At 38.3% G+C, this 25,192-nt stretch overlaps 2 protein-coding genes across 2 annotated transcripts; one reads left to right on the forward strand and one right to left on the reverse strand.

The window, feature by feature from the left end:
* The first annotated feature begins 788 nt into the window (after positions 1 to 788).
* Positions 789 to 6,376, forward strand: LYSB (intestinal lysozyme). Its single transcript, NM_001007805.1, is given in 4 exon segments — positions 789 to 942; positions 2,160 to 2,324; positions 4,282 to 4,357; positions 5,503 to 6,376. Coding segments are annotated over 4 exon segments (444 nt in total). The 5' UTR covers positions 789 to 806; the 3' UTR covers positions 5,570 to 6,376.
* Positions 6,377 to 19,310: 12,934 nt separating this feature from the next.
* Positions 19,311 to 24,983, reverse strand: LYZ2 (lysozyme C-2). The gene is given in 4 exon segments (NM_180999.1): positions 19,311 to 19,866; positions 21,230 to 21,305; positions 23,484 to 23,648; positions 24,817 to 24,983. Coding segments are annotated over 4 exon segments (444 nt in total). The 5' UTR covers positions 24,953 to 24,983; the 3' UTR covers positions 19,311 to 19,799.
* Between the last annotated feature and the right edge of the window lie 209 nt (positions 24,984 to 25,192).

A 25,192-nucleotide genomic window follows, 5' to 3' on the forward strand; every position in this document is an offset into this window, starting at 1 on the left:
ATTTTTCTTGGATCTGTTTCTTCTCAGTTGTCTTCAGCTCAAAATAATCCTTGTGCTAAAGGGGAAGATTTTTAGGTGGCGTATTCTGTTATCTTTCTGTAGGCTTTACTGTTAAGTTCTTTTGCATTATATGTTCTAACATGGAAATGTGAAATAAGGCATTGTCAGAAAGGAGTTAGGAATATTGTTCACATGAGCTTACTTATTATAGTAAAACACTGATTCATAAAATAAGAATTTGTAATAGACACCAAAAAAGTTGGCAGAGGAATCTGGTTGAGCAACATGGTGTGGTGCTACATACCTGTCAGAACACCAGAGAGCATGTCATGTTGTTTTGTGTATATAATACATAAATGTATATAATAAATATATACATATATAAAAATGTATATAATACAATTTTAAGGAAAAAGATGAAGACAATATAATGAAAGCATATAAAACAACACCATGCAAGTGAATGTTAATCAAGATGGGAACTCATTTTCAGTTGTGTAAAATGTTCATTCAGGGTTTTTTTTTTTCCTTTATAGTTGCTCAAATTCAATAGTGCTAATCCCAGTTCTTCCTGAGCAGTATATTTCATTATTTTCTTGCAATTAACTCTTAGGACACCAGAATATCCCTCTGCAAACATACAGAACAAAACTTTTAGTGTCAGTGAAGTAATAAAACGTCCCTGCTTTCCACATGTCTCTAAGGGTGGAGCCCCCAAACTGATCAGAGAAGAGGGAACTGAAAAGATGTTAAATACCAAGTCCAGCTCACCCTGGTCAGCCTGGAGGTCTGGCTTCTCAGTCAACATGAAGGCTGTCCTTATTCTGGGGCTTCTCCTCCTTTCTGTCACTGTCCAGGGCAAGAAATTTGAGAAGTGTGAGCTTGCCAGAACTCTGAGAAGATATGGACTGGATGGCTATAAGGGAGTCAGCCTGGCAAATTGTAAGTTAACTCTTCTTCATCCTTTCAAACAGTTAGCCAGGTGTGGAACAGACACTAACAGAGGAAGAAGAAAGAGACTTTGAGTGAATGGGCCTTTTTATTTCTTGGCAGGTTTGCACATTTACAATGGTTAAAAACATCAAAGTTTCCTTTAGAATCAGATGTACCAGGTGAAGGAATGAGTCATGGGAGGGTCAAATTCTATAGCATTCTAAGCATGCCAGATTCCCATATACTCCTCTAGTGCCACTAAATTTGCCAGCTGGCACATGAAGGCTGACTCTAAGATATATTTCAGAAGCTGGGATAGGTCTGTCAAGCCCTTGGTGTTTGACTCTACTCATTTCCAGTTTGGAACTCGTGTTCTGCAAGCCTAAGTAGGCAGTGTTGCTTTTTTTTTTTTTTTTTCATTTTTAATCCCCCTACCATGATGTTGAGCTTTGAAACAAAGTTTTTTAAAACTTACATTGAACTCTTAAAACAGGGACAGTAGGAACCTAATTCCCTCAATCAATATCTACATAAGGATCCCTGAAATGCAGCATGAAAATATATCTTATTGTTTTAACTCTCCATTAATTAATTTTCATTTTCTTCCACAGAATTAAAGATGTACCTTAAGGAAAAGTGGCTGTGTACTTTAGTCCATATTTGTCAACGTCCTCACTGTATTTTTCAGATTGAATTCATATATTTCCCCTCCATAAGTTATTTTTGAACGAATGAGCAACTGGCTGGCTGGCTGGATGACATAGTCTTTCCTATTCTATGATTCTTGTCTGGATTCTATTTTGATACCCAAATTCACCTTTAGGTATCATAAGAAATTTTCTTTCTCCTAGAAAATCCTTACTTTTTCTAATAAAGGTATTTTCCCATTAGCATATACATCTGCTGCTAATGACTCACCAACTCTGCTGCTTTTTCCACTCTAGGCTCAATCTTACCTAGGGATGGGAGCACGGGAAGGGTAATAGTAATAGAAGACACAGCTATTTTAATATTTTTGCAATATGTTATCTTATTTCTTTAGTATTTTCAAATGTTTGGCTAACAAAAGAATTCTCTTAAGGGCCCTCAACACCAAGTGTTAAAATATTTACAAGTAAAATATATCTTTATGCTTCTGAAACAAATCATTAGTAAAATAGAATTGTGCTATGAAATATAAGGCATATGATGTTGCTGTTTATTACTAAAAATACATTTTTTTTCAGGGATGTGTTTGACCTATGGAGAAAGCCGTTATAACACACGAGTTACAAACTACAATCCTGGAAGCAAAAGCACTGATTATGGGATATTTCAGATCAACAGCAAATGGTGGTGTAATGATGGCAAAACCCCAAAAGCAGTTAACGGCTGTGGTGTATCCTGCAGTGGTAAGACAAGATAATGTTAAGTGATGGCACAGGTCCCATTTGGTGGTACCTATAAGAAGAGAGATTTAATACAAATGAAAAGGTCTTGAAGAGTTCATGAGGGACCTAGAAAAACTCCATCTTAACTTCTAGAAATGCGTTATTATCTACCTAAGTCCTTAAGTAAGAAATTAAACAGCTGGTATCATAAAAGGTTGCTGTTTGTTAACATACAAAAAATTTTGGAATGATCTATCACTTTATTATAACTGGACTTGTTGATGCTTTGTAAAGAGCAATGCTATTCCTCCTACTTACCTTGTTTGGGAAAGGTTTAGGGATAATCAGGTTGTGTGTGTGTGTGTTTTAAATATATACTCCTTTGTTGGAAAATGAAAGAATTTTGATTATGAAATATTTTAAATATGTGAACAATTTGAAACATTAGTATATCAACATAAATGTGTACTTTAACAGTATAATATGTGCTTTAGCAGTTGTTAACATTTTGTCATGTTTACTGCTTTTATGTATATATTATCCAGTTGGTGGTTTTTTGCTGAGTGATTTTCAAGTGAATTAGAAACATTATTACTTTCCATTTCTAAATTCTTTACTGTGCATCTCTAAAAACTACACTTCATATTTAATCACTACCATTCTAACAATTTAATATATGGATTTGTTTAATCAGAATGAAACAAATATTCTATTGAGTTCCTTTTCAAATTGAGATAACATATGCAATATTTAGGGCTTGCCAGGTGAGGCTAGTAGTAAAGAACCTGCCTGCCAGCTCAGGAGACGTAAGAGACACGGGATTGATCCCTGGGTTGGGAAGATCCTCTGGAGGAGGGCATGGCAGCCCACTCCAGTATTCTTGCCTGAGAGAACCCCAACGGACAGAGGAGTCTGAGGGGCTACAGTCCATGGGGTCTCACAGAGTCGGACACGACTGAAGCTACTTAGCAAATATGTATTTGCTACATATTTATTTACATACAATATTTATTGCATACATACAATATTTATTGCATAAAATATTGAGAAGTATTGCATACATACAATATTTATTGCATAAAATATTGAGAAGTATTGCATACAATATTTATTGCATATAATATTATTGCATAAAATATTGAGAAGTATTGCAAATTTGATATTGTTTAATTTTTAATATTAAAATTCCTAATAAAGAAGATTAGTTTCTGGATATTCTTTTGTATTCAGTTAATTGTTAGGGTTTAAAAATTATTTTTTATTATATAATAATCTGTGGTCATTGAATAAAAATTCTTACTACCCAGAGATTTATGACCACTGGTAACTTTTGGTATCCACATCTTCTTTCAGGATATATATCACTCATGTACATGAATATAAAGCTGTATCATGCACATTTGTACCCACAAACATGTAAGCAATGTGCTTCAACAAAAATGAAACTGAACTATATTTACCAGCTTACAATTTGCTCTTTACTGTAAAAAATAATTTTTTAACAAATATTAATCTTTATTATTTTTTCTGGATGAATAGAATTCTACTATATAAATATTCTAAAATTTATCAATCCAGCTCTTGTATTAACATATATATCTTGGGTACATATCTTATTATTTTTTTTGGAATAAATTTCCACTAGTAGAATTGCTGAGCAAAAAACTGCTAGACCAGGTTCTTCTGTTTGTTTTTGTTTGGTTTTCACAGTGTCCAGTGAAAAGAGAACCTTCTATCATATTTGTTAATAGTTCCAGAGCTTCCAATGACTTTGGCAAATGAGAAACAAAATGCTTTATTTCATGCCAAGTGAGATGGAATGGAGAGAGTTTCTCCCAATATTCACAGATAAAGGGACTCTTAAAAAAATAATTTTAGTTGTTCTTTCCTCAGCCTAAGAGAATAAAGCTGGCTGAACCTAAAATTTACATGAAATTCCTGTGAGCACTCTCCTCATTTCTCACCACTTCTTTTTCAGCTATGCTGAAAGATGACATCACTCAAGCTGTAGCATGTGCAAAGACGATTGTCAGTAGGCAAGGCATTACAGCATGGTATGTTATTTTTTTGTTTTCCGTCCAGTGTTGTTGAGATATAATTGACACACAGCACTTCATAAGTTTAAGGTGTACAGTATAAATGATTTATGTACACCCCAAAATGATTGTCACAGTAAGTTTAGTGAACACCCATGATCTCAATGGATAAAAAGTTAAAGAAACAGAAGAAAAAGTTTTGTGTGTGTGATGAAAAGCTTAGGATTTACACTCTGATCTATTCATTATATTATCATGTCGTACATTACATCCCTAGTGTTTGTTTATCTTATACCTGGAAGTCTGTAGTACTTTCCACTGCTTTCATCCAATTCCCCACCCCTCACGCCACCCACAATAGCCACCTCTGGTAACCATAAATCTCACCTCTTTTTCTATGAGCTGGTTTGTTTGTGTTTGAAGTATAAACTTCAAACTGCAACACTATGTAAGTTCCTTTTACAGAGCAAGGCATGCGTTAGGCTTTAAAAGGGAGACCTGCAGTCTTCCCTAGTAGTTTAGATTCTGTGCTTTCAATTCAGGAGGTGGGGGTCTGGTACCTGGTTGGGGAACCTAAGATACCAGAGGCCATGTGGTGCGGTTTAAAAAAAAAGGGTCGGGGGGAGTTTTACCCTACTGTTTTATAGTTTTACCCTACTGTTATGAGACAAGTGAGGGAATATTCTCAAAGACCAAGGTATGCTACTGAGAACTGAAAATCTAAAAAATTAGATTTATGCTCAACAGTGTATTACATAGAAATAATCTACTTTAACCGATTCAGAATCTAATTCTTTTATTCCTCAATTTATTTTAAGGGCTTCTAGAGTTTTTAAGTTTCTACATACTCTACCAATTCTTGTCATATCTTGAAATTAATTTTGAAAGTAAGTAAATATGGAACACGCTTTGCAGTTGTGTTGTGGACTACACAAGACTCAATATTTGTGTTCAGCATTCTGTGCTCTAGTGAAGGCTTGGGAGAGATGTGAACTCCTTGGTATACACGTCTCCAGTTAATAAATAGCAATACTTGGATCGGTCTGTAGCCTGTATTTCATATATTAATAAACAATTTTGTTCTCCCAAAGGATCTGAAATATGTATAACACAATGAAGATATGTTTTAACCTTATTACCATGTATTTCATCTTTCTCTACAGGGTGGCGTGGAAAAACAAGTGTCGAAACCGAGATGTCAGCAGTTATATTCGGGGTTGCAAACTGTAACTCTGTTGTTTTCTTTCTTCTGCTCATTTGTCTCTTTTTCATATTAAGAAGTAATAGTTGAGTAAAATGTTATACTGCCACTCTTTCAAACAAATAATGCTTTTACAGAAGCAGGAGCATGTGGTCTTTCTTCTAAGAGGCTTGATGTTTACCTCATGTGTTAATTGTTTGATATTACTACAACATTTTTCAGGTTCTTAACAGAACTAATGCTGGTGAATATTTGTCTAAAACCTTAGTTAGCAAATGTATCTCTAGTACATTAAGTTCTTAATCAAAGAAATAACCCAGACTTAATTTTGAATGATACAAGTATTCCCCAATATTTAACACAAATATTACAAAAGAATATCTTTAAGTGAATTGATCTTGGGCAAAGTCCCACTGTGTAGGCATGTGAATTTTCATCTGTCCAGCCAAAAGGAGATGAATTTGACAGTTAGTCAAATGACTAACTATGAAAACAGCCTGAATTAAGAATTTTGTTTTCATACAATGTGGCCTTTGATTTAAATGTTTTTGTAGAAATGTTGCATTTACATAGCTTTAAAAATAAACTCACAATTTATACATCAACTTATTTTAGCCTTTGTAAAGAACTCATTATGCATCTTGCTGATTCTGGAACATAAAGAAGGATTAGACAAGCTAATGCTTTTCCTTAATTTTATTAACTTAGATTCACACTTTATGACAAATTCAGAGGTAGATGAGCTTGCAAGCATTGAATTAATTGCTATTAAATAGATGTGAAATTATGCAAACTGTAAAAAAATACAAACGTTTTCATTAAAAGCTTTGCAATTCATACCTTGTCTTTATTTGTTAAGAGCCATGTAATGTCTCTGAAGAAATACATATGTATATATTTGGGGAAAAAAATGATCTGACACTTAGTATTTCCTACATCTTCACCTGTAAAGAAACAGCTGGGTGTTGTTGCGAGAAATCCATAAGCATACTGAGAGATCTCACTTAATATTTTAAATTAAAAATTTTTTTGGTGGTGCCACACAGCTTCTGGGACCTTAGTTCCCCAGCCAGGGCTTGAATTCGCACCCTAAACAGTGAAAGCACAGAGTCCTAATCATGGGGCCACCAAGGAATTCCCCTCACCTTAAATTCATAAACATAAATCTCAAATGGGCACTCAAATCTGCTTGGTCATCATAGTCACTTCTCTGCAGTTCTTCTGTATTGGTGTCCCCACTCTTTAAAATGCTGTCACTATTTGCTTCTCCTCTCATTTCAAAGTCCTAACATACGTGCCCAACTACTGGGCTTCAACACACTCTGCTCTCAGTAGATGACCTGGCTTCACGTTACACTGACAGAACAGAAGCAACTCAGAAAATTCTCCCTTCATCCCCACCATAATAGAGCTCACATCTTTCCCTGGGCCCATCCCCACTTCGTTCCCATTTATCACTATGATGAAGGGCGTCTGCTCCTCCCAGTGGCAGTGTCTCAATATGCAGTCTTCATCACAGCCCTCTCCCTACTCCAGTTTAGGCTGAGGGTTTCCTGCATCCTGAGTTTCTCCTTCTTTGCTGGATCATCTCCATCACTGTACAGACTGCCCTGGTAAACTTGCTTCTTACAAAGAACTCTCTGTGAGCTCTACATAACCCTCCAACCGCAACATTTTTTATTTTCTTTAACAGCAACACTTCTGGGATGTTATCTATATTCACCCACTCCACATCCTCACCTCCGTTTCTCTTTGTGACTCTTCTCAATCTGACTGCTGTCCTTACTCAGCTGAAAACTGCTCCAGCCTGACCTTCCAGGACACCTTGAGACCAGTTCTACTGATCACCCGATTTCTGTTCATCCTACTTGATCTCTCCGCAGCATTTGACAGACTGAACCACTTCCTACTTTTAAAAACTTTTTCTTCCTCAGCTTCTCCTCATTTACATCCTGCTTCATTGATGCTTCCTTCACAGCCATTCTGGCTATTTCTCTGCTGACTGATATTTAAGGGTTAGAATGCCCTAGGGCTCAAGCCTGTTATCATTTGATAGACATACTTTATTTATTCATTTATTTGTCTCTTCTAGCTGAAGTATAACATTAAAAATGAGTTTTTCTAACTTTTTGAAGACACTGAAATAATGTCAATTTTCCCCAAAATCTGCAAGTACATTACAGTCTTTTATGTTTTCTGAACACTTTGAGAATATTCTGCCAAAATGGTGCCCAGTGGCTCTGATCCTTCAGTGTGTAACTCCTCAAAATATCATCCAAATCAGCAGGTGAACACTGACAAATTAGGACCACTTAATCATCAGATCCTATGCAATTTCATCAGTTGTCCCAAAAGATTTTCTTAATTAAAAAAAATCAAGTGTTTTAGTCGGTGTTATGTTTCTCAGTTTCTTTCAGTCTAGATCCCGTTTTCATCTTTTGCATGACTTTATGACTTTAACCCTTTTGAAGACCTCAGCCACCTATGGTGTAAAACGGCGTACGGCTTCTCTGATATTCTGTGGAGTAGATTAGGTTATGCACCTTTGGCAGGGATACCATAGAAGTGATTTTGTGTTCTTCGCATTGCATCCTTACAGGTGACATGCAGTTTTGAAATGTTCTATTACTGATGATGTACACATTGATCATTTGATCAAGGTGATGTCTGCAAGTCACCTCCACTGTGACGTATTTGGGACATGGTGAGGTACTTTGAGAAATTTTGTTCCTAATCAAAATTTCGATTTTTATATTCACTTATTATATCAGTATGGGTTTCCCCAGTGGCTCAATGGTAAAGAATTCTCCTGCCAATACAGGAGACACATGAGACATGGGTTCGATCTCTGGGTCAAGATGAACCCTGGTAAAGGAAATGGCTACCTGCCAGTATAATCCCACAGACAGAGGAGTCTGAAGGGCTACAGTCCATGGGGTCACAGAGTCGGACACGACTAAGTGCACATGCAGGCATGACACATTATATCAGGATGGACCCTTGGCTTCCTACTTTATTCCAATTATAATGAGTCATAACCCATTCAGTTCAGTTCAGTTCATTTGTTCAGTCATGTCAACTCTTTGCTACCCCATAAACCACAGCACAGCAGGCCTCCCTGTCCTTCACGAACTCCCGGAGTCTACCCAAACTCATGTCCATTGAGTTGGTGATGTCATCCAGCCATCTCATCCTCTGTCGTGCCCTTCTCCTCCTGCCCTCAATCTTTCCCAGAATCAGGGTCTTTTCCAATGAGTCAGCTCTTCACATCAGGTGGCCAAAGTATTGGAGTCTCAGCTTCAGCATCAGTCCTTCCAATGAACACCCAGGACCAATCTCCTTTAGGTGGACTGGTTGGACCTCCTTGCAGTCCAAGGGACTCACAAGAGTCTTCTCCAACACCACAGTTCAAAAGCATCAATTCTTTGGCATTCAGCTTTCTTCACAGTCCAACTCTCACATCCATACATGACTACTGGAAAAACAATAGCCTTGACTAGATGGACCTTTGTTGGCAAAGGAATGTCTCTGCTTTTCAATATGCTGTCTAGGTTGGTCATAACTTTCCTTCCAAGGAGCAAGCGTCTTTTAATTTCATTGCTGCAATTGCCATCTGCAGTGACTTTGGAGCCCAGAAAAGTAAAGTCAGCCACTGTTTCCATTGTTTCCCCATCTATTTGCCATGAAGTGATAGGACCGGATGCCATGATCTTCGTTTACTGAATGTTGAGTTTTAAGCCAATTTCTTCACTTTCCTCTTTCACTTTCATCAAGAGGCTCTTTAGTTCCTGTTCACTTTCTGCCATAACAGTGGTGTTATCTGCATATCTGAGGTTTTTGATATTTCTCCCGGCAATCTAGATTCCAGCTTGTGTTTCTTCCCGTCCAGCGTTTCTCATGATATACTCTGCATATAAGTTAAATAAGTAGGGTGATAATATACAGCCTTGACGTACTCCTTTTCCTATTTAGAACCGGTCTGTTGTTCCATGTCCAGTTCTAACTGTTGCTTCCTGACCTGCATACAGGTTTCTCAAGATGCAGGTCAGGTGGTCTGGTATTCCCATCTCTTTCAGAATTTTCCACAGTTTATTGTGATTCACACAGTCAAAGGCTTTGGCATAGTCAATAAAGCAGAAATAGATGTTTTTCTGGAACTCTCTTGCTTTTTTGATGATCCAGTAGATGTTGACATTTTGATCTCTGGTTCCTCTGCCTTTTCTAAAACCAGCTTGAACATCTGGAAGTTCACAGTTCATGTATTGCTGAAGCCTGGCTTGGAGAATTTTGAGCATTACTTTACTAGCGTGTGAGATGAGTGCAACTGTGCGGTAGTTTGAGCATTCTTTGGCATTGCCTTTCTTTGGGATTGGAATGAAAACTGACCTTTTCCAGTCCTGTGGCCTCTGCTGAGTTTTCCAAATTTGCTGGCATATTGAGTGCAGCACTTTCACAACATCATCTTTTAAGATTTGAAATAGTTCAACTGGAATTCCATCACCTCCACTATCTGCTATAATCCATTGCTGTTGTTTATTTTGATGTTCTCATTGTCCCTGGTTTGGCCAGGAGAATCTCTGAAAGCTAACTTCTGTGTCATTGTCTGCCAGTGCAGGAAACATAGGGTTTGATCCCTGATCTAGAAAGGTTCCATTTGCTGCAACTAAGCCCATGCACCACAACTACTGAACCTGTGCTCTAGAGCCCAGGACCTGCAACTACGGAAGCCCATACACCCCAGAGCCAGTGCTCCACAACAAGAGAAGCCACCACAGTGAGAAGCCTGAGCACAACAGCTAGAGAATAGCCCCTGCTTGTTGCAATTGGAGAAAAACCCTAAGAGCGACAAAGACTAGCACAGCCCAAAATAAATATATAAAAATTAAAAATATATACATATTAAAAGGCAAAGACAAAAATAAAATTGGAGACATGTAGAGATGGGCTCAATAAAGGACAGAAATTGTATGGACCTAACAGAAGCAGAAGATATTAAGAAGAGGTGGCAAAAATACACAGAAGCACTGGACAAAAAGATCTTCACGACCCAGATAGTCACGATGGTGTGATCACTCACCTAGAGCCAGACATCCTGGAATGTGAAGTCAAGTGGGCCTTTAGGAAGCATCACTACAAACAAAGCTAGTGGAACAGTAAATCCATCTGCCACTTCCCTTAATTCCTTAGCTTCTTGGCAGTATTTGACACGCTATCTATGCCTTCTCTTATGAAATATCGTCTCTTTTTTCTCCTATCTTTCTGGCAGCTGATTTCCAGATAGTTCAGTCGCACTGTCCTCTGTTTCTGTGGTGCTTACTGGATTGAAACACTTAAGTTATATACTAATTATTTGTGAACTCCATGAGGCCAATAATTGTATCTTATACACTTTAATGTTCTTAAGCCCTATGAAATGTTTCTAGTCATCTATGTTTGTTGAATAGTGAATAAATGGAAAAGTTAAGAAGACTCAAGGCTCTTTTCCCAAAAGTGGTTGAAATCAGTGAGGTCTGTTGAGGTACTCTGTCGTACTGAAATGGAGCAGGACCCAGGATATAAGCTGCCACAATTCTGAGAACTGGCCTCAAGGAAACGGAAACAAATCAACCCTAGAGCTGAAGATTCACTATACCTAAAACCACATGACAGTGGTCAGACTAGCCCATGATCAGTTTCAAGGTGACTGTCAGAGCTGATCATACTGTTTCTGCATATAACCCCCTTCCTCAGCCTATAAAAGCTCTTGTCCACTGACTATGGGGGGTTTTGGGGGGAATCTGTCTTTGAACAGGCATCCCCTCCCCCCTACCCCACCCCTCCCCGCACCCCTCCCATTCTTGTAGCCAGCATTCAAAATAAAGCAAACTTTCTTTTACACCACCCTGGTCTCTTTATTAAGCTTCCCTGGTAGCTCAGAGGTTAAAGTGTCTGCCTGCAATGACGGAGGCCTGGGTTCGATCTCTGGGTCGGGAAGATCCCCTGGAGAAGGAAATGGCAATCCACTCCAGTATTCTTGCCTGGAGAATCCCATGGACTGAGGAGCCTGGTGGGCTACAGTCCACAGGGTCGCAAAGAGTCAGACACGACTCTCTTTATTGGCTTTTGCGTAGTGAACAGCGGGATCCAACTTTCAGTTACAATACATTCTTCATCCAAAATACAGGATTTTTTGTCCTCTGAACACTTTACTGGATTCTACCTTTCAGAATGTGGTCTCTAGAACTTCCCTGGTGGTCCAGTAGCTAAGACTAAAGATCCCAATGCAAGGTTCTCAGGTTCGATCCCCAGTCAGGAAACTAGATCCCACATGCTCCAACTAAAGACCCAGCATTCTGCAAGTAAGATCCGCCTTAGCCAAAAAAAAAATAATGCGATCTCTGCAGCAGAACTTTCCTCTTTGTAATTATTTCTCCAGCTTTCCTATTTCTGCTTCTCCCATTTCTTAAAAAAATTTTTTATTCTTTGCTTAAGAGGTTACCCTAAGTATTTTCAAAGCAAAATAAGCTTTCATAAAATAAAATTAAGGACTTCATTGGTAGTCTAATGGTTCAGAATCTGTGTTTCCACGGCAGAGGGCACAGGTTTGCTCCCTGGTCTGGGAAGACAGACCCACATGCCACCTAAAAACTGTGTACCATGACTACTGAGCATGTGTGCTACAACTACTGAAGCCCTCCAGGCTAAAGCCCGCGCTCTGCAACAGAGAAGTCACCACAGTGGGAAATCCGCACCCTGCAACAGAGAAGTCACCACAGTGGGAAATCCGCACCCTGCAACAGAGAAGTCACCACAGTGGGAAATCCGCACACCGCAACGCACAGTGACACCCGCTCGCCACAACTGGAGAAAGCTTGCATTCAGCAAAGAAGACCAGTACAGCCAAAAATAAAATAAAGAAAGAAATTATCAAAAAATAAGAGATTTTCAAAAAGACATAAACCTATCAGGACTGGGAGAATGAGAGAGAAGACAGAAACAGAAATCTTGAAACTCGGACTAGAAAAGGCAAGTGGTATAGGGCAGTCCTCAGAGCTGAGGTCAGAGCTAAGAAGCTATCCAATTCACACTGCAGGAACTCCCTGAATCTCAAGAATTTGTGGGTGTAGGGATCTCTGGAAGTAAGGGAAGGGAGGAGGAAGAGAGGAGCTAGAAAAAAAAAAGACTGGTTGAGATTCTGTTTAAAAAATATTCAGGTTCTACAGACATAGGGAATAAACACATGGATACCAAGGGGGGAACTGAGGTAGGATAAGTTTGCAGATTGGGATTGGCATATACACACTACCATGTATAAAATAGATGATTATTGAGAACCTACTGCTCCCATAGCAGGAAAAAAAAAAAAAAGAAAGAAAGAAATTACAATCTGTTCGTAGGACATATATTTACCTAAAAATACATTCCAACGTACATTGAAAGTAAAAGTCACTCAGTCGTGTCCAACTCTGTGACCCCATGGACTGTATAGTCCATGGAATTCTCCAGGCCAGAATACTGGAGTAGATAACCTTTCCCTTCTCCAGGGGATCTTCCCAACCCAGGAATCAAACCCAGGTCTACCGCATTGCAGGCAGATTCTTTATCCGCTGAGCCACAAGTGAATATATGTTAGATGCAAACAAATACTGTTTGATTCTACTTATAGGAGACACCTAGAATACTCAAACTCATAGAGTCAGAAAGTACACGGGTAGATGCCGGGGGCTGGGGGAGGGAGAATGGGGAGTTAGTGCTTAATGGGGGCAGAGGTTCAGTAGGAAGGTGAACAATTTGAGAAATGGATGATAATGAAAGTTGCACAATAATGTGAATGCACTTAGTGCCACTGAAATGTATAGTTAAATATGGTTAAAATAGTATGCTTTATATTATGTGACTTTTACCACAAAAAAATTTTTTTTAAAAATTCAGGTTCCTATAGCTGAACAATTATTTACCCCCACGGGATAGAACAAGGTTGTAAAGCAGGGCCTTTGCATTGAGGGTCACCAGACAGGGAGGAATACCCTACAGAAAATAGGTAGATTAGCCAAACACATGCGGGGTACTAAGACCTTCATCCCCCACTAAACTCTTGAAATACTGGCAACCAGGCCTTTTTATGTGTGTGTGAGCAGAGAGGAGGGAGAGGCTGCCCTGGGGATGTGTCCAGTCTAAGAGGAGAGATCTAAGGAGCCTCAGTGAAACTGACTCAACCCACCAGGTCATCCTTCAGAGAAGGACGCACAGTCAAATCCATATAGGCCCTCAGAACCTCAAATGACTTTTAAAGTTTCCCGATCCTAAATTTAAATAGATAACCAAGGATTGCCAAATAACAGAGAAACGCCTCTAATATGAAAAGATATAATTCAAATTAAACAAGTGAAATGGCAGATAAGAGGAAACATAGAGAAGTCAACCAAAGCCAAAACAAACCCAAACTGTTATTACTACATCCAGATAAAATAAGAAATAGCAAACATGACACAAAACAAGGAAGAAAAGAATAGTCAGGGAGTGAAAGAGAGCTGTTGGAATTAAAACTTTAAGAGCAGAAATGAAAAAACTTGGAGAAAGATAAGACGGATGACATACTAGCTGCAACTAAAGACCTGAGAGGAGATTTAAACGGAAGACGTAGACGGCAGTGGGGATTAAGGGGTGCAAACTACTGTGCATAAAATAAATAAGCTGAGACTCCCTGGCAGTCCAGCAGATAGGATTCCATGCATCGACTGCAGGGAGCGTGGGTTTGGACCCTGGTTGGAAACTAAAATCTTGAAAGCCATGTAGCACAGACAAAATAAATAAATAAGCAAACTACACAAATATATTGGACAATACAAGGAATATAGCCAATACTTTATAACTACAAATGAAATATAATTTTTAAGAATTGTGAATTGCTATGTTGTACACTTAAAACTTATATATTATTGTATTTACATCAACTATACTTCAATAAAGTATTGAAGGCACCTTGAAGTTGGGAGTTGAACTAATGATAGATACAAAGAAAGCTAAGCCAGTTTAAGATCATGTAGTTACTAGCTCTAGGGAAAATAAAATCTTGCATAAGAGAAGAAAATAATTGTATTTATGACTATGTAAAAACTGAGTATTGATCTAATAAAGTATATGTGGTTACATCAGAAGGATAGGTTTTAGGGAAAGTTGCCATGTGTGATGAAGATGCAGGAGGAGGAAATAGAACTTAATCCTTAACCATGGGAATCAATATCATAAAATGGAGAAATCAAGAAGATGCAATACAAGCATAAAAGCATGGGAGTATAAATAAAATTCTTTTTTTTTTTTTTTTTTTGGCCATGCCCCACAGCTTGTGTTATCTCAATTCCTAGACCAGGGATTGAACCCGGGCCACAGCAGTGAAAGTGCAAAATGCTAACCACTAGGCCAACAGGGCACTGTCTAAAATTCCTAACATTAACCTAAAAGAGTAGAAAATTGTTGCCTGTAAAGTGGGAAAAATGAGGAGTAACATCTTTCATAACAAACCTGTAGAAACATCTCATTCTGTAAACACTGAGAATTTATAACTTTGTAAAAAATTTTGAACGGTCTACAATATAATTTGCTGCTTCCCTGGTGGACTTAGTGGTACAGAATTCACCTGCCAATGAAAGAGACACGTGTTCGATCCCTGACCTGGGAGGATCCCATGTGCTGCGGAGCAGCTAAACCTGCGCACCACGACTACTGAGGCTGTGCTCTAGAGCCGGGGGCGGGGGGCGGGGGCTGCAACCACCGAGCCCTCGCACAGCAACCACTGAAGCCCCAGCCCCCAGAGCCCCGCAACAAGAGACGCCACCCCAAGGAGAGGCCCAGGTACTGCAACTAGAGACAGCCCCTTCTTGCCTCAGCTACGGAAAAGCCCACACAATGAAGACCCAGCACAGCAAAAATAAAATGAATACACAAAATTATTTTTTTAATGTAATTTGCATAATAGACATATATATAACTGAAAAACATTATGTCTATGAATGACTTTAGTCACTCATGATATAACTTTTAAATTCCCTTTAGCAATTTCTATAAAATATTTTTTAAGTAAGTCTGCTAAATACAAGTGCAAGAGATATGCTCAAGGCTTAGTTATAACTAGTGCTACAGGAAGAGCCCAGTAAAATCATCTGGAATATTACTCTGCATTTCAAATAGTATCCTGAGGTGAAACTGAGCAACATGAGAACTGAAAGTCTTTTAAACATGATGAAACTTTCACACTGATTTTTACTTCGTTCTCAGAATAAGGGTGAAAATTTGGCTTGAGAACTTAATTGTATTAAAATAACAGGTATAAGTAAAGGCATGACATTTATCAAAACCACTAAGCAAAATCTTCAACAACCATTGCTTTCCCTGTTAGGCCAACTTTTGCTACTCTCTGGTTATTTCTTTAGTCAGCCATTGTTATACATCTGTCCTGGTGCTTCTTAGATACATCCTATCTGTGCATCTGAGCTGTCACACTTCAAGCCTCGCTCCTCTACCTTGACTCATTCTTCTTACACCTCTGGATATTCTGATATGAATAAACCCTTTATTCATAGCCAAATGGTCCTAAAATCTTGAAGTCAGAGGCTGTACTAGAGTTGGGACCCTCTGCTGTCCTCCCATGGCTGGTCATACAGATTTGAGATCTGACACTTGGAGCCCCAGAAGCTACTGTATTAGAATCATGTGAGATTGGATAGTAAGAAAACTCTTAGAATCCCCAGGGTGGGGGAATATACTAAATAATCAGAGATATTCATTCAAGTAACTGATTTTTATTGGGCATATATCGTATTATAGGCACTGTTCTAGGTACTTGGAATACAGGTATAAACAAGAGGAAAACCTTTCTGCCCTCCTTCCTGTAAAAACAGTGGTCCAGCATGTTGTGTCAAAGATATAACACACCAAAGCAGCTGTCCAGATGTGGAAGAAGGGGTGACCCAATGAGAGGTATCAAAGCCTGAGTGCACAGCATCAAATCCATGGTGTGGCAGTGTTGGGAGATTGGTTACAAACAGTCAAGTTGATCAAATATATGCTTGTGCTCACAATACATCTTAAGGATATTAAAGACAATGGGTGTCTGATTTCTCACTGTCATACAAGGGAGTTGGAGAAGGCAATGGCACCCCACTCCAGTACTCTTGCCTGGAAAATCCCATGGACGGAGGAGCCTGGTAGGCTGCAGTCCATGGGGTCGCGAAGAGTCGGACACGACTGAGCGACTTCACTTTCACGTTCACTTTTATGCATTGGAGAAGGAAATGGCAACCCACTCCAGTGTTCTTGCCTGGAGAATCCCAGGGACGGGGGAGCCTGGTGGGCTGGTGTCTATGGGGTCGCACAGAGTTGGACACGACTGAAGTGACTTAGCAGCAGCAGCAGCAGCATACAAGGGAGTTACCAACATGAAAAAGGAAAAAAACTAGAATTAACCTTGTTGTATGAGACTGGAACTGGAGGTATTATATGAACTCAATTTAAATAGATAAAAATTATGTAAATTCATACATTCTATAGCTCTTACCATTGATGGGATAGGCAAACAATAACACTCAACTACCCAGAGCTGGTTTTTTAAAATAAGGGTTCTTGGGAGAAGTGGAAGACTCCAGCTGAAGGAGGAAAAGAATAAGGTGAGAATTAAAACACTTTACACAAGAAAACAAAAAAGTACCCAGAGAATGATGGGAACACCAAAGCTAGTGTGTAGAGGCTCTCCTGGCCAAATCAGGAACATCAAACTAAATGATGGCCACGGATTATGACACGTAATAATTGCAGTAAGATAGGAAGCCAGGGGTCCATGCTGATATAGTGAGTACATGCAAAAATTGACATTTTGATGAGGAAGAAAATTTCTCAAAGTACCTCACCCTCTTCCAAATACCTCAGAGTGAAGGTGACTTGCAGACATTACGTTAATCAAATAATCTATGTGAACATCATAAGTAATAGAATATTTCAAAACTGCATGTCACCTGAGAGATATAACAGAAAGAGCACAGTATTACATCTATGGTACCTCTGCCAAAGATGCAGAACCTAATTTACTCTAGAGAATATCAGAAAAACCTTAGGCCATTTACACCATAGTTGGCTTGCGGTCTTCAAAGGGGTTAAACTGATAAAAGTTAAGAAAAAAGTGAAGCAATGATCTAGATTGAAGGAATCTGAAAAACATTTCAACCAATTTAAACACGTGATTCTGAATCAGACCTTTTAGTGAAGAAAAACTTATGTGACAATTGATAAAATTGCAAAGATCTGATGACGAGGTGGTCCTAATTTGTCAGTGTTCACCTCCTGATTTGGATGATGTTCTGAGGTTCTGTGAGAGTTGTATATTGAAGGATTCAGAGCCGCTGGGCACCATATTGGCAGTATATTCTAAAACTGTTCAGAAAACGTAAAAGGCTTTAGTGTACTTGCAAATTTTGGGAAAGATTAATATTATTTTAATGTCTTTAAAGAGTGGGAAAGACTCTATTCTTTTGAAAGTTATTCTTCAGCAAGAAAAGAAAAATAAATGAATAAGTAAAACTGTTCTTTCAGATGGTTTTACAGGTTTGAGTCCTGGGGACTCCCACAGTTAAAAATCAAAGAGCAGAGGAACAGCCAGCCATGAAGGGCTGAGAAGGAGCCATCAATGAGGCAGGATGTAAAGGAGGAGAAGCTAAGGAAGAAAAACGTTTCTAGAAGTAGGAAGTGGTTCACTCTGTCAAATGCTGCTGAGAGATCAAGTAGGATGAACAGAAATCAGGTGATCACTAGAACTGGCCCCAAGGCACCCTAGAAGGGGTCAGGCTGGAGCCCTTTTCAGCTGAGTGAGGAGAGCAGTCAGATTAAGAAGAGATGAAAAGACAAAGGGAGGTGAGGTCATGGAGTGGGTGAATATAGATATTTCATCCCCAAATGCTGCTGTAAAAGGGAGCAAAGAATGACGTATTTGGAGATGTAGAGTCCATGATATAGAGTCCATGGAGAGTCCTTTGCAAGATGAACCTTTTTGGGGGCAGTTTGCACAGTGATGGGGTGATCGAGCAATGAGGAAGAAACACAGGATGCTGGAAAAACTTAGCTTAAATTGGAGTAGTGAGGGGGCTATGTATGGTGAAGACTGCATGTAGAAACTGTCTTTGGCAGGAGCAGAGGCCCTACATCCTAGTGATGAAGGGGAAAGAAGGGAAGGAGGGCTCAGGAGAGGTGTGAACACTATTATGGTGGCCAGGGGGGTAGAATTTTGTATGACTTGATTCTGTTCTGTCAGTGTAATGTGAGCCCAGGTCGTCTACTGAGAGTAGAGGATGGAAGGCTAGTAGCTGGTGTGCTTGCTGGAACTTTGGAAAGAGAGAAGTAAACAGTGACAGCCATTTTGGAGAGTGGGAATATCAGCACAGAAAGTTCACAGAGAAGTGACCACCAATCAATCTTAAGGGCCCATTTGAGATTTGTGGTTATGAATTTAACCACACTGAAAGGAATGACAGTCTGGTGGCTAGGAATCCATGCTTTCGCTGTTCAGGGTGGAGATTCAATACCTGCTTGGGGAACTAAGACCCCAAAGCTGTGCAGTTCCACCAATTTTTTTTTTTTAATTGAGATCTGTGAATAAGCCTATGGATTTTTCTCTAGCAATATCCTTCTGTTTGGATACAGGTGAGAATGTTGGAAATACTAAGTGTCAGCTCATTTTTTCCCAAGTACATACATATGTATTTCTTCAGAGACACTAAATGGCTCTAAACAAAACAGACAAGGTATGAATTGCAAAGCTTTTAATGAAAATGTTTGTATTTTTTACAGCATGCATAATTTCATATCTGTGGTTAGTTATTTCAATACTTATCTGCCTCTAAATTTGGTCATAATGCATGAATCTATGCTAATAAAATTAAGGAAAAGAAACAGCTCATCTAATCCCTCTTTATATTCCTTCATGATCAGCAAGGCACATAAATGATCTTGCTTTAATTAAGAACTGAATGTACTGGAGACATATTTGATAATTAAGAGTTTAGACAAATATTCACCAGGATTAGTTTCATTAGCAAACTGAAAAATATTGTAGGCCTAATATCAAACAATTAACACATTAGATAAACATTAGGCTTCTTAGAAGAAAGACCACATGCTCCTGCTTCTGTAAAAATGTTATTTGTTTGAAACAATGGTGGTATAAACTTTCATTCAACTATCACTTCCTTAATATGAAAAAGAGATAAAATGAGCTGAAGAATGATAACTCCACAGTTACAGGGTGCAACCCTCAACGTAACTGCTGACGTCATGGTCTCGACAATGACTTTTCCATGCCACCCTGTGGAGAAAGATGAAACAAATGGTAATAAGACTAAAACATAGCTTCATTGTAATGTACATACTTCAAATCCTTTGGGAGAACAAAATAGTTCATCAATACATGAAATTCAAGCTATAGACAAATCCAAGTATTGTTATTTGCCAACTGGAGATATGTATACCAAGGACTTCACATCTCCACCAGCCTTCACTAGAGCACAGAATGCTGAACACAAATGGTGAGTCCTGTGTTGTTCACAACACAACTGCAGAGTGCATTCCACATTTACTTAATTCCAAAAATAATTTCAAGATATGACAAGATAGAGTGTGTAGAATCTTAAAAACTCTAGAATCTCCTAAAATAAATTGAAGAGTAAAAGAATAAGATTCTGAGTCAGTTAAAGTAAAGTGTTCATATGTAGTACATTGTTAGCATTAATTTAAAGCTGCAATTTTTCAGTTCTCAGTAGCATACTTTGTTCTTTGGAAATAGTCCTTCGCTTCTCTCATAAGAGTAGGGTAAAACAGCTCTCACCTGGGACTTCCCTGGTGGTCCGGTTGTTAAGACTTTGCCCCTCCAAAGTTGTGGACAAGGTTCGATTCTTGGTGCGGGAGAGGGAAGCTAAAATTTCGGGTGCCCTGAGGTGCTACCAAAAAACCCCCAGTTCTCCCCACCGTCTTATTTTTTTGGCCACACCTGATGTCGTTGGTTTCCTGTCCAGCACCCCCTGCCTTAGAAGCACAAAGTCTTATCAACTGGACCACAAGGAAAGCCCCCAGCTCACCTCTTTAATGCTTAACATAAACCATAGTCTGTAATAGAAATTAACACAGTGTTGTGGGTCCATTATACTTCAAACACAAACATACAAACAAACTCATAGAAAAAGAAGTCAGATACGTGGTTACCAGAGGAGCAGGTTGTAGTTGAGATGAGGGGTGGCAAACTGGATGAAGGCAACTAAAGGTACTACAAACTTCTAGGTATAAAAATACTAGGAATGTAATGTACAATGTGATAAATACAATCAATACCGCTATATGTATGAAATAAATATATGAAAATTCATATAAATGAATTTAATGAATTCATTTATATGAATATACATATTCATACATAAAATTCATATGTATATGAAAATTGTTAAGAGAGTATAGCATAAGACTTTTCATCACACACACATATTTTTTCCTTCTATTTCTTTATTTTTGTAACCATATGACATAATGGTTGTTCACTAAACTGACTGTGATAATAATTTCATAATGTATGTAAGTCAAACTCTTATACCGTACACCTTAAACTTCTACAGCGCTGTGTGTCAATTACATCTCAATAGAATTGGAAGCAGAAAAAAATACCCAAAAAAACAACGTACCAGGCTGTAATGCCTTGCTCACTGACAATATGCTTTGCACACGCTACAGCTTTAGCGATGTCATTTTCCATTAATTCTGAAAAGCAGATGGTGAGAAATGAAAACAACATTCCTAGAGATTTCATTTTAAGTTTAGGTTCAGCAGGCTTTATTTTCTTAAGCTAAGGAAAATACAACTAAAATTATTTTTTGAGTCCATATTGTGAATGTTAGGGGAAAACCTTTTCTTCATTCTATCCCATTTGGCATGAAATTAAAGCGTTTCGTTTCTCATTTACCAAAGTCATTGGGAGTTCTGGATTTATTAATTAATGTGATAGAAGATTCTCTTTTTACTGTGCTGTGCTTAGTCGCTCATTCGTGCCCAATGCTTTGCGACCCCGTGGACTGTAGCCCATCAGGCTTCTCTCTCCATGGTGATTCTCCAGGCAAGAATACTGCAGTGGGTTGCCATGCAACCACTGTGGATTGAACCCAGGTCACCTGTATTGTGGGCAGATTCTTTACCATCTGAGCCAGGGAAGGCCAAGAATACTGGAGTGAGTAGCCTATCCCTTCTCCAGGAGAACTTCCCGACCCAGGAATCGAACCAGGGTCTCCTGAATTGTAGGTGGATTCTTTACCAGCTGAGCTACTGAAGCAAAACAAAAACAACCAGGGCGAAATGGGTCCAGCATTTTTTGGCTCAGCAATTCTATTACTGGAAGTTTATTCTAAAGAAATAATAAGAGATGTACACACCCAAAGATGTGTGTACAGATGTTTCATATCAATTAATAACAGGGGGAAACACAGCCTAAGTGCTTATCAATGAGATTTGGATTGATAAATTATAGAATATTTATTTAGTGGAATTTATTTATCTTGAAATATAATAAAGATTGGTACTTATTGATAAAATAATTTTGTGTAATAAACAGCATATTATAAAGCAGTAAGTTTAGTATAATTTCATTTCTGCTGTCATTCATTGCTTACATGCTTGTATGTGGGTACAAAAATGCATAATATAGTTTTACATTCATGTATGTGAATGATGTATCTTCTGAAAGATGTAGATACCAAAACTTACCAGTTATCATAAATCTCTGGATAGTGAGAATTTTTATTCAGTGACCACAGATTATTATATAATGTAAAATGCTTTTTAAAGTAAATTAACATGATACAAAAGAATATTCTTAGACTAATTTCTCTATTAGGAATTTTAATATATAAAAATTAACAATATAAATTTGTATCAGGTCACCAATATTTTATGCACTAAACATTGTATGTCATCTCTATTTTAAAAGGATCTCAATAGAAAATTTATTTCAGCCCAGTTAAACAAATCTGTAAATTAACTTATCACAATGACAGTATTTAAATAAGAACTGTATTTTTTGGAAATCCAAGCTCAAGAACTTAAGAGTTTCAAACTCACTGTAAACCACTCAGCCAACACACACACACACATATATATACAGTTTATATACATAGAAGAAGTAAATATTACAAAATGTGAATAACTGTTAAAGTTCAGTTCAGTTCAGTTCAGTTCAGTACATGATGATCATACTGATGGTTGATATAGTCATGTTTCGAATTTTCTATATATTTCAAACATATCATCATAAAAAGTAAAAACAATTTTTTAAAAGGAACCACAGGTATTCCTCCTCTTTGGCTAACTAGTAATCCTTTGTTTTCCAATAAAGGAGGGTATATTAAATAAAAACACACACACACAACCTAATTATCCCTGCTGCTGCTGCTAAGTCGCTTCAGTCGTGTCCGACTCTGTGTGACCCCATAGACAGCAGCCCACTAGGCTCCTCTGTCCCTGGGATTCTCCAGGCAAGAATACTGCAGTGGGATGCCACTGCCTTCTCCGTAATTATCCCTAAATTTTCCCAAACAAGATAAGAGGAATGGCATTGTTCTTTACAAAGCACCAACAAGTTCAGTTATACTAAAGTGCTACGCCATTCAAGAAACTCTTGTATGTTAGCAAACAGCCAACTTTCATGATGAGTGAAAGTGTTAATCGCTGAGTTGTGTTAGACTCTTTGCGACAACATGGACTGTAGCCAGCCAAGCTCCTCTGTCCCCGAATTCTCCCCGAACAGGGATCTCCCTCACTGTAAGCAGATTTTCTACCATCTGAGCCACCAGGGAAGCCTTCAAGACATTTTCATTTGTACTGAATCTCTGTTCTTACAAGTATAACCAGATCGGGGCTGAGCCATCACTCAACATCATCTTGTCTTACCGCTGCAGGATACATGACAGCCGTCAACTGCATTAGGGGTTTTGCCATCATTACACCACCATTTGCTGTTGATCTGAAATATCCCATAATCAGTGCTTTCACTGCTAGGATTGTAGTTTGTAGCTTTTGTGTTATAACTGCTTTCCCATTTGGTCAAACACAACCCTGAAAAAAAATGTATTTTTAGTTGAAAAACCACATGATATGACTTACACTTCATAGCCCAATCAGTTCTATTTAATTCTACTTTACTAACAACTTACTTTATAAGTACGAAGATGTACTTACTTGTGAAATATTTTAACACTTTTGTGTTAAGAATTCTCTTAAGAGAATTCTTTTATTAGCAAATCATTTGGTAATACTAATGAAACAAGATAATAAACTTTTAAAAATATTAAAATAGCTCTTGCTCTTCACACATCCCTAAGTTAATACTGAGCCTAGAATAGAAAAACCAACAGATTAGTTGAGTGGGTTTGGTCATTAGCAGCAGATGCACACACTAAAGGAAAAATATGTTATTAGGAAAAATAAGGATTTTATGGGAGAGAGAAAATTTCTTATGACCCTGAAGGTGAATTGGGGTACCAAATTAGAATTCAGACAGTAAGAATCACAGAATAGGAAAGACTGTCCTCCATCCATCCATCTAGCCATTTGCTCATTCACTCAAAAATAGTTATGGAGGGAAATGTCTGAATTCAATATAAAAAAATACAGTGATGACATTGACAAATATAGACTAAAATACAGAGGAACTTTTCCTAAGGCCATTTCTTGAAATCTGTGGAAGAAAATGAAAAATAATAACTGGGGTGAGCACAATAAAATGTCATTTCCTGCTGTATTTCAGGGATCCTTATTATAGAAATGAATTGAGGGAAATAGGTTCCTATTGTCACTGTTTTGAGAGTTTAATGTATTTTAAAAAAAACCTTGCTGTTAAAAGCCCAACATTGGTAGGGGAATTAAAAATGAGAAAAATATTGCCTTACTCAGGTAGAAGAACCCAACTTCCAAACTGGAAATAGCTAGAGTCAAACACCATGGGCTTAACAGACATATCCGAGATGATGAAATACATTTTATCATCACCCTACATGTGCCAGCTGGCATGTTTAGTGGGACTAGAATGGCCCTCTAGTGCCACAGTCCTTCACCTGGTACATCTGATTCTAAAGGAGCAAGTTGATGTTTTTAACCATGGTAAGTGTACAAATCCTCCAACAAAGAAAAAGTCCATTCAGTCAAAGTCCCTTGCTCATTATTCATCCTCTGTTAGTTCCACACTTGGTTAACAGTTTGGAAGGAGAGAGAAGAGTTAACTCACAGTTTGCCAGGCTGACTCCCTTATAGCCGTCCAGTCCAAGTTTCTTCAGAGTTCTGGCAAGCTCACATCTCTCAAAGACCTTGCCTTGGACAGCGACAGAAAGGAAGAGAAACCCCAGAATAACGAGAGCCTTCATGTTGACTGAGAAGTCAAATGTCCAGACTGACCAGGGTGAGCTGGACTTGCTATTTAACATCTTTTCACTTCCCTCTTATCTCACTGGTTTGGTGGCTCCACACTCTGAAACACGTGGAAAACAGAAAGAGTTTATTGGTCCACTGACTGAAACATTGTTCTTCTTATGTTTGAAGAGAGATATTCTGATACCCTAAGAATTAATCTGAAGAAAATAAGGAAGTGAGATTACTTAAAGACA

The sequence above is a fragment of the Bos taurus genome, chromosome 5 (assembly GCF_002263795.3).
Source record: "Bos taurus isolate L1 Dominette 01449 registration number 42190680 breed Hereford chromosome 5, ARS-UCD2.0, whole genome shotgun sequence".
Taxonomy (NCBI): domain Eukaryota; kingdom Metazoa; phylum Chordata; class Mammalia; order Artiodactyla; family Bovidae; genus Bos; species Bos taurus.